At 42.6% G+C, this 15,004-nt stretch overlaps 1 protein-coding gene across 1 annotated transcript; it reads left to right on the forward strand.

Annotated features, from left to right (window-relative positions):
- The first annotated feature begins 3,212 nt into the window (after positions 1–3,212).
- HSD17B2 (hydroxysteroid 17-beta dehydrogenase 2) lies at positions 3,213–11,593 on the forward strand. Its single transcript, XM_009978280.2, is given in 7 exon segments — positions 3,213–3,486; positions 7,944–8,156; positions 8,438–8,494; positions 8,497–8,559; positions 8,562–8,621; positions 11,048–11,185; positions 11,286–11,593. Coding segments are annotated over 7 exon segments (1,113 nt in total).
- Positions 11,594–15,004: the final 3,411 nt, after the last annotated feature.

The following is a 15,004-nucleotide window of genomic DNA, read 5'->3' on the forward strand; positions in this document are numbered from 1 at the left end:
GAAGGATCGTTCTCCATGAAAGGCACCTTCTTTTGCTATTGCTTTAATTGACCTTCAAAAGTTATCACTTAGTGTGAAGAGACTTACATGGTGGGGCACACTTGAGGTCTGCAAAGTCCCAGTTAGGAACACCAGAAAGATGCACAGAGATCACAGTGTTTACTGAGGGTAAGTGATCGCACAATGGAATGGTTCAGCCAGGAGCCTGGTCTGAATCCTTTCTCTGCTGAGGTTTGGTGTTGGCATGGGCCGACTATGGAAGTAGTGTTCAGGCCTCGCTATAGAATATGTAGATTGCCAGGGCATGGAGGGACAGGGCACTGATGGCTTTGAAAAGCTGGGAAGACAGACAGATGTCCTGCCAAAGGTAGGTCAAGCTTGGCTCAAAATCAGTTAGCTCAAATCCGTCCTCCTTGTAACACAGATGTCATGTTGATGCAACATCCTGATAATTTGGCTGAGCCACATCGTTTCCAGAAAACCTGTCATGAAGGAGGTGAGATAGGGTGTATATTCACAGCATGAGTAGGCATGGCATAGAGAAACAGGAAATAATGCGAACTCAGTTGCAGTCTTGTGTTAATGTACAGCTGTGAGAACTGGAGACGTACCAAACTGGGAGAGCGGAAGGTAGATGCTTTCTTAAGATGGATAGTGGGCATGTGACGATAAAACTTACCTTGTTGCAAAATTGTGCTGAAAAATCCTCAAGCAGCAATCTGTCTCTGCTTTCTTCCAGTACCTCAAGGGGGCCTACAGGAAAGATGGGGAGAGGCTGTTCAGGAGGGCCAGTTATGATAGGACAAGGGGTAACGGTTTTAAAATAGAGGGAGGTAGGTTCAGGTTGGATATTAGGAAAAAATTTTTTACCATGAGAGTGGTAGAACACTGGAACAGGTTGCCCAGAGAGGTGGTGGATGCTCCATCCCTGGAGACGTTCAAGGCCAGGTTGGACAAGGCCCTGAGCAACCTGATCTAGTTGGAGATATCCCTGTTCCTTGCAGGGGGGTTGGACTAGATGACCTTTGAAGGTCCCTTCCAGCCCTAACCATTCTATGATTCTATAAAGTGCAGAGGGTTTGTGAAGTGGGTACTCCAAGTTAAAGTTTCTCAGGCGGTTTTAGATCATACCCCCATTTCTGATAGCCTGTCTCACGCTGTGTACGATCTGTGCATTTACATGTAATTTGATTCACACACCAGGGTGAACACATGCTCAGCCTTCAGTGTTTATATTTTATATTACAAATATAAATGCAACATTAAGTCAGACAGAGATCCGTCCCCATCAGCCTTTTCCATGGTCAAGTTCTGCAGTGTTGTGGGCGCTGACGGGTGTTGTGTCAGCGCGCAGCAGCAGACGTGGGTACAGTGCGTGCCTGTGGCATCCCCAGCAGCCCCTGTATCCCCCCACCCTCCGATTAGGTGTGTGAGGGAGAGAATGTGCACATGCACATATGCATCTCAGTGGGGGATGTGGCAGGGGAGCATGGAGCAGAGGGAAAGACTCAAATGGAGACGGCTCTGCAGGGCCCAGGCATGGCGACCATCATGGCGTGGCCCCTCGCCCACCTCTGTCCCCTCTCCACAGCCTCAGGGGAGCCCGGGTGGACGTCAGGCTGGAGGCGGTCACTTCTGCCCCTCATCCCACTATACGAAAACTCCAGCTCGCTATATCCTCAAGTGTGAGGGCGGATGCTTTAAATGCCAGTGAATTTGTGATCATCTAAATCATGCAATAAAAACCAATTAGGGAGAAAAAGCAGAATTCTCCAAGGAAATTTTAGAGAAGATGCCTTAACAGAGGGCACGGTATGATTGACCTTGAGACCAGCGTGCTACTAAAAGCAGAAGCAGCAAATGGCAAAGAGAAGTGAGAACAGTTTACACTCTGTGCACTCGGGGAGGATGGATGAATGAGTGTTCACAATAGGGGTGAATGACAAGCAGACCTTGAGGGTTATGTCCCTTTAAGGAAGTGACCTCATCTCTAATGTAAACTACCTATGGAGGTATGTAAACGTTTTCACTGGCTGTAAAAATTTGTGTTCAACAGATTTGTCATCCCATAAAACCCCAAAGGAATAATGGAACGGAAATGTGCTTGTGTCTCATGTTAGGTTTTCACCCTGCACATCAGTCTTCCCGTGTCTGTCTGAAATAAAATAGGTCAGCAGCACATTTTCTTTTGGAAAACCAGCTACATGATCTTAGCTGGGTGTGATAACTTCGACTCATTTCTCAAACCAGTTAGCAGGGATTTTTAAACAGGGTTAAATACACCTATGTTGTATTTCAGTCCTTTTAGCTGGATGAATTTTAAAATATTATTTTCTTATTTTTTAAGTAACTTTCAGAGGACACCACAGTAGGTGCTACATCTCTCAAATATAGTTAATGAATTGCTTTTTTTTTTTCTTCCGTACTTGCTGTGGGAATTGAACCAGTGATTCCTATCAAAAGTAAGGTGACTGTTGTCACTGGAGGTCAACTGAAGACTCAATCTCAGGTGTGTTACATGTGTTCACTTAACGAAGTGCCCTTAATGGAAAACCAGCAACCACCCCTTCCCAGCCTCCCAGACCCCCTTGAGTGTCTGTTAACCAGAGGTATTTACTGAATGGGGAGTAGGTAAATAGCCAAAGGTGTGTGCTAAAGCAGGGAAGGTCGTTTGGGGCTTTTTGTCGAAAGAGGAGGGTGGCCCACGTGTGATAAAGCCCAAGACTAACCACACAGTTTGCTCTACAGAGAGTAAATAGCCCTGTCCTGACCCACTTCTGTCACTGCCCATCAAAAATCACTTCCACTGAAACTACACCCTAAGCTTTCAGGCAGGAAATTCCAACTATTTCCCATAAAGGAAACTGTTCTTTTCTCACTATCTAGGAAAACATACTTTAAACGTATAGCAGTTATTTTTTTCCTGAAGGCAGCACTTGCTACACCATGTCCATTCCCAGCGCTGTCAATCATTATCCAGCCAGCATATTGTTCAGAAGGTGGAGCTGTCAGGCAGAAGGAATAAAAGGTAAGAAAAGGAAAGCTTCTGCTTCTTGCTGATGCCAAGAGTAAGTGAGATTATGTCAAACCTTTAAACAGAGTCCCCTTTCTCTGCCCCACCCCCTGCTCCTATATAACACATGCTGCATTTAGCAACACCTGCTTTTACCCAGCCGTGGTGGGGTGTGCGTGCCTGCTGCTTGCCCCTGCCGATGGATGCTCTGGCCAGCAGCCCCCTTGGATGGCTCTGTGCGGGCGTTGCTGCGCTCTTTGGGGTGGCTGTGCTCTGGGTGGCCAAGAGGAGCCCAGTGGAGAAGGTCGAGGTGCTGGTGTGGAGCCTCCTGCCTGCCTCGCTGGGGCTGCTGTGCGCGGCTGCGCTGGGTGCTGGCGGGGGGCTGGTGGTCTGTGCCGTCACCCTCCTCTCCTCCGTGTACCTGGGCGGCAGGGCGCTGCTGCCCGTGGGCGACAGAGCCGTGCTCATCACAGGTAAGGCGCTGCTGGGAAGCAAAAACTGGCTTTTCTCACAAGGGGGCTGGAAAACTTTGTGTCCTCGGGTTAGCTGTCTATGAAATGCATGCTCGTAAGGCTTCCTTTTATTTTTTTTTGCTTTTTTTATTTGCTTTGCCGGAGATGTTTTTTCCAGGTAGATAAGTGTACTGAAATTAAGTAGAAAAGCATCTCGATAGATGCATTTTTTTTTTTAAATGTCTCATTTAATCTTTACAAGTAGCTTTTTAGACATACTTGTGAAATTAACTGGTGCAAAAAGCATAAGAATACTTACGATGGTCTAATTTTTTAGGAGAGACATTAACTTCTGGAAGCCCTCAGAACACTACATTCATACATTATTTTTGTTTACTTGAATTTATTGCACTGGTTATGGATGTACAGTTACCCTTTGGTGTACACATTTACACAGTGCACACTCTCTATATCATGTATATATTTCAAGACACTGGTTTGGTGCCATCTCCTTGAGATGATGTTTGAAATCATCCGGGAGTGAGTAATTTTCTTCACTAGCAGTGAAAGTTCAGAGCTAATGAATTCAGTCTCTATTACACTCTGATCTACTCAAAACCCACTTCTAGTTTGCAGGGATGGCATTTTTGTAGTCTTATGGCTTTTCTCCTGTTTCTTCTAAAACTTTAAATGTTGTTTATTTGTGTTAATCAAACCTTTAAACCAAAGTGCCTGCCAACTGCTTCTTGCACTGTTAACTTGCTCTTTTTTTGTTGTTTTATTTTCTATTTTTTCCCCTCTGGAAAGCTGAATTAAGCTGCTTTGGTTTATATAGCTAGCTATTTCTTGCAGAATTTCATCCTGTTTTATAGGGACACCTGGAAATAATTTAACTTTGCCTAGCAAGCATTAATATGGGGGTTAAATATAAAAGTTAAGAGAGGACAAGATGAGCAGCACATTCTCCCCTCGTGGTTTATCTGCCAGCTGGGTTTCTCCCTGCAGATGTATCAGATGAAGATGGGGGTCAGGTGGGGGGAATAGGGAGCCCTCCTTTCCCACCCCTGCAGACCCAGGGGCTGTGCTTACACTTAGGTATCTCCTTGCTTTTTGTAAGACTGCAGTTCTTCAGGAAAAAAGCACTTTTTCAGAGCTTACCTGCTCTAGAGAATTTGAATTAGAGCAATATAGGGGAGTGAAGAACATTTGGGTCTATTCCAGCAAGTGAATGTGCTTTCTTTGTACCTGTGCCGTGACTGTCCTGAAGAGATGCAAGTTTGGAGACCTCTGACAGCTGACACATATGAGGAGGCTCTCGTTTCTTTCCTTGAATCTAGACTGGTATGCAATCCATCAAACCCTCCATCAGCTGAAACAAAAGTTTCACCCAACACATTTCTTGGTTAATTTGCTCTGATTGTAGTACTCTTCCCTTTACCAACTGTAGCACGTGTGTCCGCATGCAGGTGCAAGGTGTCTTTAAATTAATTTTGGTGTCATTTTCTCAATTAGACGAGACCTGAGGCAGGCACTTCATGGGAAATGGTGATTGATTTTTCTCCTTTCCCTCCCCTTTCAGCCCCGCAGGGTTGAGGAATGCTGCTGTGCTCTGGGCAGCTGCCACATATCACTCGTGAGACAGCTGCCTTTGGCCAGAGGATGGAGTCATCTCTGTGCTTCTCTCCCTGGCTTTCGTCAAATATTGTTCTGGTCCTCTTTGGATGTCCCTTGTGCGGGTGCTGCTGTGTGTTATTTAAGCCCTCAGTTCATTGGAGTACCATGATAAGGCAAAAATGTGCCCATTTGTCAAGATGCTTTTTCACATGAATAACTGTGGACATGTGAGCAGTGTTAAAGTCGTTGGTGAAACATTTCTATTGATCCTCTTGCTGAGAGTGAGTGCTTCAGTGTCCTTAAACAGAAGCTCCTGGGCATGCAAACACTTTAGTGTAGTTTGGTAGACCCAATAGCCAGTTTCCCTAAAAATTAAATTACCATGAAGATCTGAAGTAGCAGGAATTGTGAACTTCTTGCCTTGGTTACTCTGTGTGCAGTGGGATGAATTTTTCCAGTTGGTCTTTTCATTCTTGATATGTGACTTGGCGTTTCTGATGCTTAGTGTGATAAATTCTCAGTAGTGATTCAGTTACAGTCAGTAGTGACTGCCTTTCTTATAGTAAATCTTCTAATCATTCCCAAATTGTCATTTTTAACATGGAAGCAAGGGGTGGGGTGGGTAGAATTGTCTATTTCTTCCCTGTGGAGACTTAACTCCTGTTTGGATTTTGTGACTTGAAGGGTGGAATTTCTCTGTACTTCAATAACAGGTCTGAAACTCAAATCGGACTTGTTTTGATAAAAGCTGGGGACAAACCTAGCAGCAGGCACAGATAAATACTGCTTTTTATCACCTTCTCAGGGTTTCAATACCTGTCTCTGGTTGTTGAACACTCTGCCCCTTCCCTAAAGCTGTGTTGTAAAAACTTAAGTAATATGTAGTGCTGTGGGAGTTTTCACTAATGGAAAAAGAAGGAAAGACACCCCACCCCCCAAGCCCAGAAATCTGTCATGTCTTTGGGATATTTGCAGGCCTCTTCGTGTCTCTTTCGGGAATTCCAAGAATGCAGATTTTTTTCTTCTCTTCCCTTTCTGGTCAGGGCTGTGAAAAGCTGAGTGTGATATATGTGGTGCTCAGGTGCATCTTCAACACACTGCAGGCTTCAAAATGCCAAAAAGCTGCTTTTTTTTTTTTTTTTAAAAAGAATTATGTAGAGCATGAGTAATTTTTTTCAACATCTTGCACTGATTGATCCAGGCATTTAGTACGTATTTCTTTTAAGTCAGCTGGAATTCATTTTTTTCACCTTTCGGGACCAAAGCCCCAGGTAAAAGACAGAACCCAGGAATGAAGATCTAGCATGATTAAGATGAGCATCTTTGGCAGTCAAATTCTATTGGCTATGGATTTTAAGTGCAGGAGCAGGCCTGTGAGTAGCTATGATAATATCCATCTCAGTGTGCTGAAATCACAGATTCACCTTTAAGTTTCTGGTAGTATGAAGTAGGGAGTATCACAGCTCTTTCACAAAGGAGGAAGTAGTATAAAAACTGGCAGGAGCCCTAGCCCTTTCTCTCATGTTCAGGTTTCCAGCTATACAGATGGATTTGGAAGCTGAGCATTTATGTCATAACTTGTTGCAGGAGATAGACGCTATCCGTGGATAACTCCACGGATCTCGGTGCACATTAGCACCCAGGAGCTTTCTTTGCTGCAGTTACAGTGGAGGGTGCAGTGCAGTGTCGTGGGACACGCTGATGTATCTCTGCTTTACTGTGTAAAAACTGCATTAATTTCTTAAACTCCTCTTTTTCCTCCTGATATTGTCCTTTGCAAAACTCTTGCAGCACTGTCCCTGTAAATTCCTTCCCTATCTCTAGCAGAGCTCAGTGTCCCTTCATTGGGAATCTTGGTGGGCAGATGGGTGAGACGTTTCTTCCCTTGCTAAGAAGTGTCTCTGTAGATCGGAAGAATGGAAACAAGAATTAAGAAAGGCACCAGGAGTGAAAACACTTAAAAGTATCTCAAAATAACATCAGCACAATACTGTGTCAAAGGGAGAGACTTGTGAATCAATAGAATTACTTGTTGAATGTTTATCATTGTTACCTGGTGGGAGAAGTTGCACAATCATGATCACAAAGATCATTGTTGTGTGTTTCTTGCATTTGGCACTTCATTGCTTTATATGGACAAAGTTTGGGAATAAGTTTGGAAGAGGTTAGACAAGGTAAGAGAAATTCTGATGGGAGTACATGTGATTTAAATAGCTGGTGCTATTTGGTTTAGCCTAAAATGCCACTCTGAAACTTTCTTAGGGTTTGAAAACATTGACTCTTTTGCAGGTAAAGAAAACAGTTGCTTAGCTCCGGCTTGGTTGCAGCCTGGTATAAAAAAGTAAGTATCAGAAGGATTTGGATAGTAGATGCTTGAATAAAATAATGCTACATCTTTGAATTAAGAAATAGAACCCAACAATTTGAATTCTAATGCTCTATAATTGCTTTGTCCATCTGAGATTTCAAATTAAAATATTTGCGTGGTTTTTCTTGTGGTTTTTTTTCCTAGATACTTTTTTCCTAGACACTTTTTCCTATTCTGATCCCTATTCAGTCTGAATATTTGTATATACTCAATCTAGGGTTTTAGTTCCTCTATATGTATGAAGTAAGTCTTAGATCTGTCTGTAGTAGAGCTATTGCCATCAGCTGTGAGCCAAGAAGACATAGTCTATCAATCGTTGTGGAACATGCAAAGGTCCAGCTCCACAAACCTTCAGATCTGAACCTTTCTTCCTACTGTCATATGTATTTCAGTGACTTTATTTCATCATCTTATGGTTACATTTGCATGTATTTCCAATGTTTCCTGCTTTTTTTTAAGACAAACCTGCTTTTCAAGTGTCTTTTGATGCTTTCAGGAAGCGACACTGGGATTGGACATGCACTGGCTAAATACCTGGATGACTTAGGTTTTGTTGTGTTTGCTGGGGTTTTGAATAAGGATGGACCTGGAGCTGAGGAACTGAGACGGACCTGTTCTCAGAGACTCTCTCTTCTGCAGCTGGATATAACCAATGCCACTCAAATCAAGGAAGCCTATCTAAAAGTCTTGGAGAAGGTGCAAAATACAGGTACAGCTTTTTCCATTCTAATGGGAGTACTGATTGCAGCCGCTTACAAAGTGCATCCCTTAACTGTTGGCTGCATCATGGCTTGTGTGTGTAGGTCATTTCCACGCTGCAGTCTGTGGACATACGAAAAACGATGATGACTCTTCATGGAGTGGGTACTGTGTATCTGTAGCTGCAGATCATCTCTGCTTTGATCTGGAGGCACCATCCAGCTCATCCGTTAATCTTTATGGAGTTGGTTTACTGCTATATAGTAGCCCTGTGCTTTCTCCTCTTCCCAGGGCTCTGGGGAGTCGTGAACAATGCGGGCATCCTGGGCTTCCCCGCCGACAGCGAGCTGCTCCCATGAGCATGTACAGGCAGTGCATGGAGGTGAATTTCTTTGGAGCTGTAGCAGTGTCCAAGGCTTTCTACCATTACTTCGGAAATCCCAGGGGAGGCTGGTTAATATGTCCAGCATGGCAGGTGAGCCAAACTACAGCACCAAATAAATTTCTGGTGCCACAGAAAAAACCACTAACTTCCTTGGCAAAAATGCTGAGGAAGGCGTCGGTCGATCTTGCTTGTCAATACACCTAGGGAATAGTAAGCACAATGATAAAACACCTGCTGAAGAGAAACATTTAATTCTTCAAGAGCAGAAGCCAGTTTTGGTTTTTGCTGCATCTTACTGTTCTTTCCAGTCCTACAGCGTGGTCTGCTAATAACCCGGGACCTCAAGAGAGTGTGTGTTTGGACACACTTTATTCTTTATTCTAATATTTGGACACAAATATTTCTTTAAAAATATTTTGGACATGTTCTTAAAAATACTTTAGCCTAACTTATTAGCAAAATGACATTTTTCCCATGAATAAAATAACTTTTTAAAATTAACAGCATATAATATGCTTTCTAATTTTGTCCCATAAATCGGATCCTATGCTTGCTATTTATATGCCTTTATAACACGACCTTCTATTCTAGGAGGACAGCTGAGATGTTAAGATGTAGGAAGCAAAGTAATACAGTATCTGGTAGCCAGCAGCTGAGGAACAAGAATACTCCTTTGAAAATGAGTCCTGCTAGAAGCAGGATGTCATGACACTGGAGAGTATTTTGTCTTAAGACCTCTTAGGGATTTAGCGAATCTTCTGTTTCCCAAATTTTCCTTTGCCCTGTCTCCTTGGACTCTTACTTCTGTACAGTTGGTGTCCACCCAAATCCTGCTGTATTGCCGGGGTGGCTGGTGAAGGTGTTGCCTTGTGTTCATGGCTTGCATGGAGGATGTGGCCTCAGCCTAACTCTGACACTGTTTTCTTTTTATAAGCCCAAGTATGTTTGTTTAAAGAAATCAGGACTGAATTATCAGAAGGACCCTTCTGGTGCCACTCTACCCACCAGCCCTTGCAAGCACAGAGGCAGAGGACAGACCTCTGTTATCTCTGAGTATTCAAGTGAAGCTTGCACTTCTGGTGTTTTGGGGCACATGTCTTAATTCTTGGCATGAATCCCAAGCTGCCTTGCAGGGATAAATGGAGAGCTTCCCTGGGCTGAGTGATTTGCCCTTACAGGAGTTGATAATGACCCTGCTTAAACTATAGCTGCTCTCACAGATGGTCTTGCACACACGGGCTGGTTTGGGTAAATAGCTTCCTCTTAACACAGGGTCTGAGGATCCTTTGGTAAAACATTAGCAGAAAAGTTAGCGAGGTCTCGTCGTGCCGAATCTATTCCTGTCTGTGTAGAGCTAATTTAACTGGACTCGAGGTTAGCCTGACCTTAGAGGAAAAAAGTATGTGATTCAATTAGCTCAAACCAATTGAAACTCAAACTTGCTTGGATGCATACAGAAGAATAATTAACATATAATTGGCCTGACTTTGTTTCAAAGGAATGACTGTGTAAGAAGCTCCCATGATACCTTGATAGTTGCGGTCCAAATCCCAATAAATGGCACCAGGAGCTTACCTGAAAATTCCATCTTGAAGTATTTCCTTTTAAAGATTCAAATACATTGAGATAAGTGCCACTGTGTGCAGTGATAACACCAGCCTTGTGGAGAAAGTGAGGGGCTGAAGGAGGGGAAGATGCTCAATCAAAGTGTCTTTGGATTTTTCTAAAGCTGAAGAAGTGACAATCTGCCAGTTTTTGGAACAGAGGAAACCTCTGTATTTGGAAGATTCTTTCTGGAAGCTTTTATTTTGTAAACATATGGATTTATTTTAAATTCACCCGAAAGACTGTCTGTTTTCTCTTTTCCACCTGAAAAAATGCTGCTGGGATTGGAGAAGATGGGAGATAACTATAGGCAGGTGATCTGCTTCTGTGATGGGTCTTGAGGAGTTCTGTTGCCTGGAGATCATGATTGCAGCTTTGGTTTGTCCATATTGCAAGAGCAGGGAAAACCTCTGTTGTCTCTGGTCTTTCTGAAACTATCTGGAAAGAACTGGAAGATAAGTTGGCTTCATAAAGCTAGAATTGAGATTACTTACCCTGTTGTAACTGTGGTTTATAGTAGGAGCTTGAAATTCATGTTACGGTGACAAGAACAGCAGCATTAAACTATTGTTTCACTATTTATATGAACTAAAACATTATCTGTGTTTCTGAAACCAACAATCATAATTTTCTGCAGTTTTTATCCTTAAATGCAACACAGTTTTGGTTTTTTTTCTGCTGTACAAGTGTCTTATCAGGTGTTACTGAGCATAACTGCTGTAAGCAACTGCTAATTTACAACTTTCCCTTTTTTTAACCTCTAGAAAGAAACTATCCCCTCACTGACTTGTCTTTAACCTCAGCGAGAGCTGCGTAGTTTTGGTTGCTCTGTAATCTTCCTTCTAAATCATGAAAATAAAGGCTGGAAAGAGCTGCTGTTGTGCTTTATTGTGTTTATATTGCTCCTGCAGGAGGCATTCCACTACCAAGATACGCTGCGTACGGCGCATCAAAAGCAGCTCTGTCCATGTTTTCCGGAGTAATGAGGCAAGAGCTTTCCAAGTGGGGAATTAAAGTCGCTGTAATTCATCCATCAGGCTTCCAGACAGGTTGGTGTTTGACACTTCCAGTAGTTCCTTCTGCCTCGCCTCTTTCCCTGTAGTCCAGCATCCCAAACCCACTTGCTATCCTGTGATGTTGCTACTGCAGGTATACAAGGGACATCTGACCTGTGGGATAAGCAAGAAAAGGAGCTGATGGAGAACCTGCCAGCAGACACGAGAGAAGACTATGGTGAGGAGTACCTCCTAGGGCTGAAGAGCTACCTTCTGCACGTGCCCATGTACTGCGATGCCGACCTCTCCCCGGTTCTGAGCGCCATCCTGCACGCTTTGCTGGCCAAGAGGCCACACGGCTTGTACACGCCTGGCAAAGGGGCTTACATGACCCTCTGCATTTTCTGCTACTTTCCTCTCTGGTTCTATGACTTTTTCATTAGGAAGATGCTGATGTCCTGAGTATGGCCCAAGGGTGCTGAGAACATCAGAAGCTGAAAGTGAGAATCTCCCAGGTGTCCATCAGCGTTGGTCTTACTTGATGAGATAACTGGGAAAAACTCTATTTTAAGGCACTGCTATTTATTGTACTGTCTTTGTTAAATTGCATTTACACTGCCTTGCAAACGGAGGTAATCTTTGTGTTAAGAGTAATGTTCAAGAAAAGCAGTGGATAAACAGAAATAGAAAGCTATCCTCAGACAGGGCATTTTTGGAGGAATTCAATGTTTTCCTGATGTCTTTGTATCCTGCCTTCTGTGTAAGGTATCTCCTGAGGTTATATAGTTCCTGTCTGCTTCAAAAGGCATCACCAACACACAGGCAGATGTATAACTTGTTTTTTAAAGCAAAACAAAAATACCATCGAGGGTCAACAACCTTTTTAAACATTGTAAGGAGTTGCATATATTCCTATCATTGGAGAGATGTAGAAGTGTCTAAAGCAAATCTTTCTCACTGCAGCTTCCGTGTAATGTGTGTGGGTTTTTTTTTTCTTTTTTTTTTTGATTCTGGCGCTGTTGGACCTGAGAAATGATTGGCATTTTTCCCTGCAAGTTTTGTGAAGTATAGTTGTGATGTTTATAATGCATCCTCTTTGCTAGACTAAGCAACATAAATTAGTTGGAGGTGAAAAATAAGCAAAGACAGATGAAGACCTTCATGAAGACGTAAACGATCTCCTACCTACAGTATTAGAAAAAGTAATAGCAAGTGTATCAGCTGCTAATTGATATGACTGTCCTTGGTCATTCTGTGCATGCTGCCTGTATATGCCTGTGCTGCTTTAATTATTAGTAAACTCTGATCTCACTTGTGCTTTTTGTACAATTCCTTACTTGGTTCTGGGTTTATGAAGAACTCACATTTTTGCCCGTTTTCTCCTGACACCTTCCTGTGTCTCCCTCTGCTTTGGGCAGAGTTTGTGCTCACTCCTCTAAGATCAATCAGTCTTCAGGCTGGCTTTACTAGAGTCCAGTGTCCATCTTCTGATAGATTTTCGTTGTTCCCCTTCTCTAGATTCATTCTAGGAACATCAGGTGCCCTCCCTGCTGCTGGTTGTCCCTGTGCCTATACCCTAAAACCCTCACCAATGCCAAGAAGTTTGGCAGCTCACCTATATTTTTCCTACCCCCCTCCCTTTTTGCATTGCCCCATCACATCCTTGGGCTTTGGAAGGCTGGTGATATTTTTGAAAGAGAGGCCTCATCACTCTGAGTTCCTTGGTTTGGCCATCTGTCCTGCTGCCTTGCTTTGACAAGATGCGTTTCTTTTACAATGATGAAAATTAAAAGTCATTATGTTCTGGTCTTTAAATTTAGATGCTTTTTTTTTTTTTTTTCCTTTCCTTTCTAAGCAGCTTCAAGTCTTCTGTCATAATCCTCCTTGTGTGAGTACTCTGCGGTCAGCTGAACAAAATTGCAGTTCAATTTGCATCTGTAGTATTTCTTCCATCTCCTTCCTGCACCTATACATCAACGCAAGACGCCTGTAAACACACAGAGGATGCTCAGGAGACTTTGGTGCACCATTTTATTTTTGTTGCGTCACTGTGGAAATCCTCCTGTTGTGTATGTTTTGTCATGAGTACTGACTGCTTTGCTACTGAGGCTTATCTCCTTGTGGGTTTATATCAGTTCCCTGCTGACAGACTTTTGCTTTTCTTTGAGAAAGTGTGACCAAAGATGGTTTTACTCAGAAAATCCGGGACTATTTCTGTCTCTCTGCCCATTTCTTCCTTTATCTATTTCCCAAAGTTTTATTTTGTCAGCAAAAATGCATAATAAAAAATTAATAATTTAGTAACAGGATTGTTGTGAGACTCTGGTCTCATCTGACCTTTGTATTTTGGGGACTGGTGCTACAGGGCCTCCCTTCCTGGGCTGGCCTTGTTCCCATAGTAGGAGAGCACCAAGGTGGTGGGGTACCTTTTCCTGGGAAAAGGGACAAAATGGCAGTTGTGCTTTGTTTCGGGCAGGACGCAATCTCAAAGGCAGCTTGTGACGGAAAGGAAAGGCGGGGTGCGAGCTTGCGGCATGCTGGGTGGCTACATTTGAATTTGGCTACCTTCAGGTTGAGGGAACTTGCTGCCTGTCAGCCTATCTCTATCCCCATCTCAGACGGAGGTGGTTGTTTTTCACTTAACACCAATTAGGTGTGCTTAGGTGGGCTGGAATTTTGCCCTTAGGTGACCTTACATATTCTACAATCAAAATTCCTTTTAGCAGCCAGTTAGCTGTTTTGTGTAGCAATTGTCATAACAGTCTTTACTTGTTTGCTTTATTTGGCTGTGGTTACAAAACGAAATTTTTTTTTCTCTCCTTTACCTTCTTGATAGGAATATTATCTTGCACATTGCAGACATATTAAAACTAAGCATCTGCATGAAAGATTTGATTTTTTTTAAATTTTATTTCCCAGAAAATTTGCGTTCTAAATAGTCCGTTTTACATCTCTTCACCTAACTACAAAGATATTTTAGCAAGTCTCAAATAATTGTGGTATCAAAGATTGTTATTGTTTTGTTCCTACAGGGATCTTTGTGTTTTAAACAGAATTCTGTTGTAACACGATATTGAATTATATGTCGTTAAATGGCTGTAGTGTTAGAGGTAAATTTCTTTTCGCGATGGCTTGCATGGCAAATAATCCAAACTGTGAGGCTGGGAGAACTGAAGAATAAATTTGTAGGTGTTTGTGGCCAACATGCCCATGTGGGTGCTAGCTCGTACTCTCAAGGACCAGTGTCTAGGTGTTATGCTCCTTTGGTTACTAAAAGGATGATCTAATACAAGCTATTTTAGGTGTGGGAAGAGACAATGTTTAGTTCTAGCAGTGGAAGTTGATGCATTAAAAACCCCAAACTAATCCCGTGATTTGGACTTATTTTCAAAGACAACATTTCTAACAAAAAACATATGGCATGAAGAAAAGCATCTGAGAAATTAAGGAATTGGCTGTAACCCTAGAAAGGGCTAATAAATAATACTTTAAAATGTCACTTAATGCCCCACACTAATTGAGTATGTATATATTAAAAACACACACGTCTATAGTTTAAAAGGGGTTATATGCTGCAGAAATCATGATTAAAGAGTAGGGTTTTCTACACATCGCTCTGATCGAGCCTCTGGAATGCAGATTGTGACCAAGAAGTAAATGCTGTTGGATACTTTTTACCAAGCAAATCCCTGGCTGGTGTCCTGGGACTCCCACTCTCCTACTCTGTGTTTATTACTCTCTCTGACATCTGTTCTTACTTCATGTAGACAATTGATTTTAAGATATGTAGCTTTGGTGAGACAAAAGACGAGCTATAAAGTCATTTGTTTTTATAACTTTTTTTATTTTGGATGCATTCGCCCTCTTCACGGG

This window comes from Tauraco erythrolophus, chromosome 15 (genome assembly GCF_009769465.1).
Source record: "Tauraco erythrolophus isolate bTauEry1 chromosome 15, bTauEry1.pri, whole genome shotgun sequence".
In the NCBI taxonomy this organism is placed as follows: domain Eukaryota; kingdom Metazoa; phylum Chordata; class Aves; order Musophagiformes; family Musophagidae; genus Tauraco; species Tauraco erythrolophus.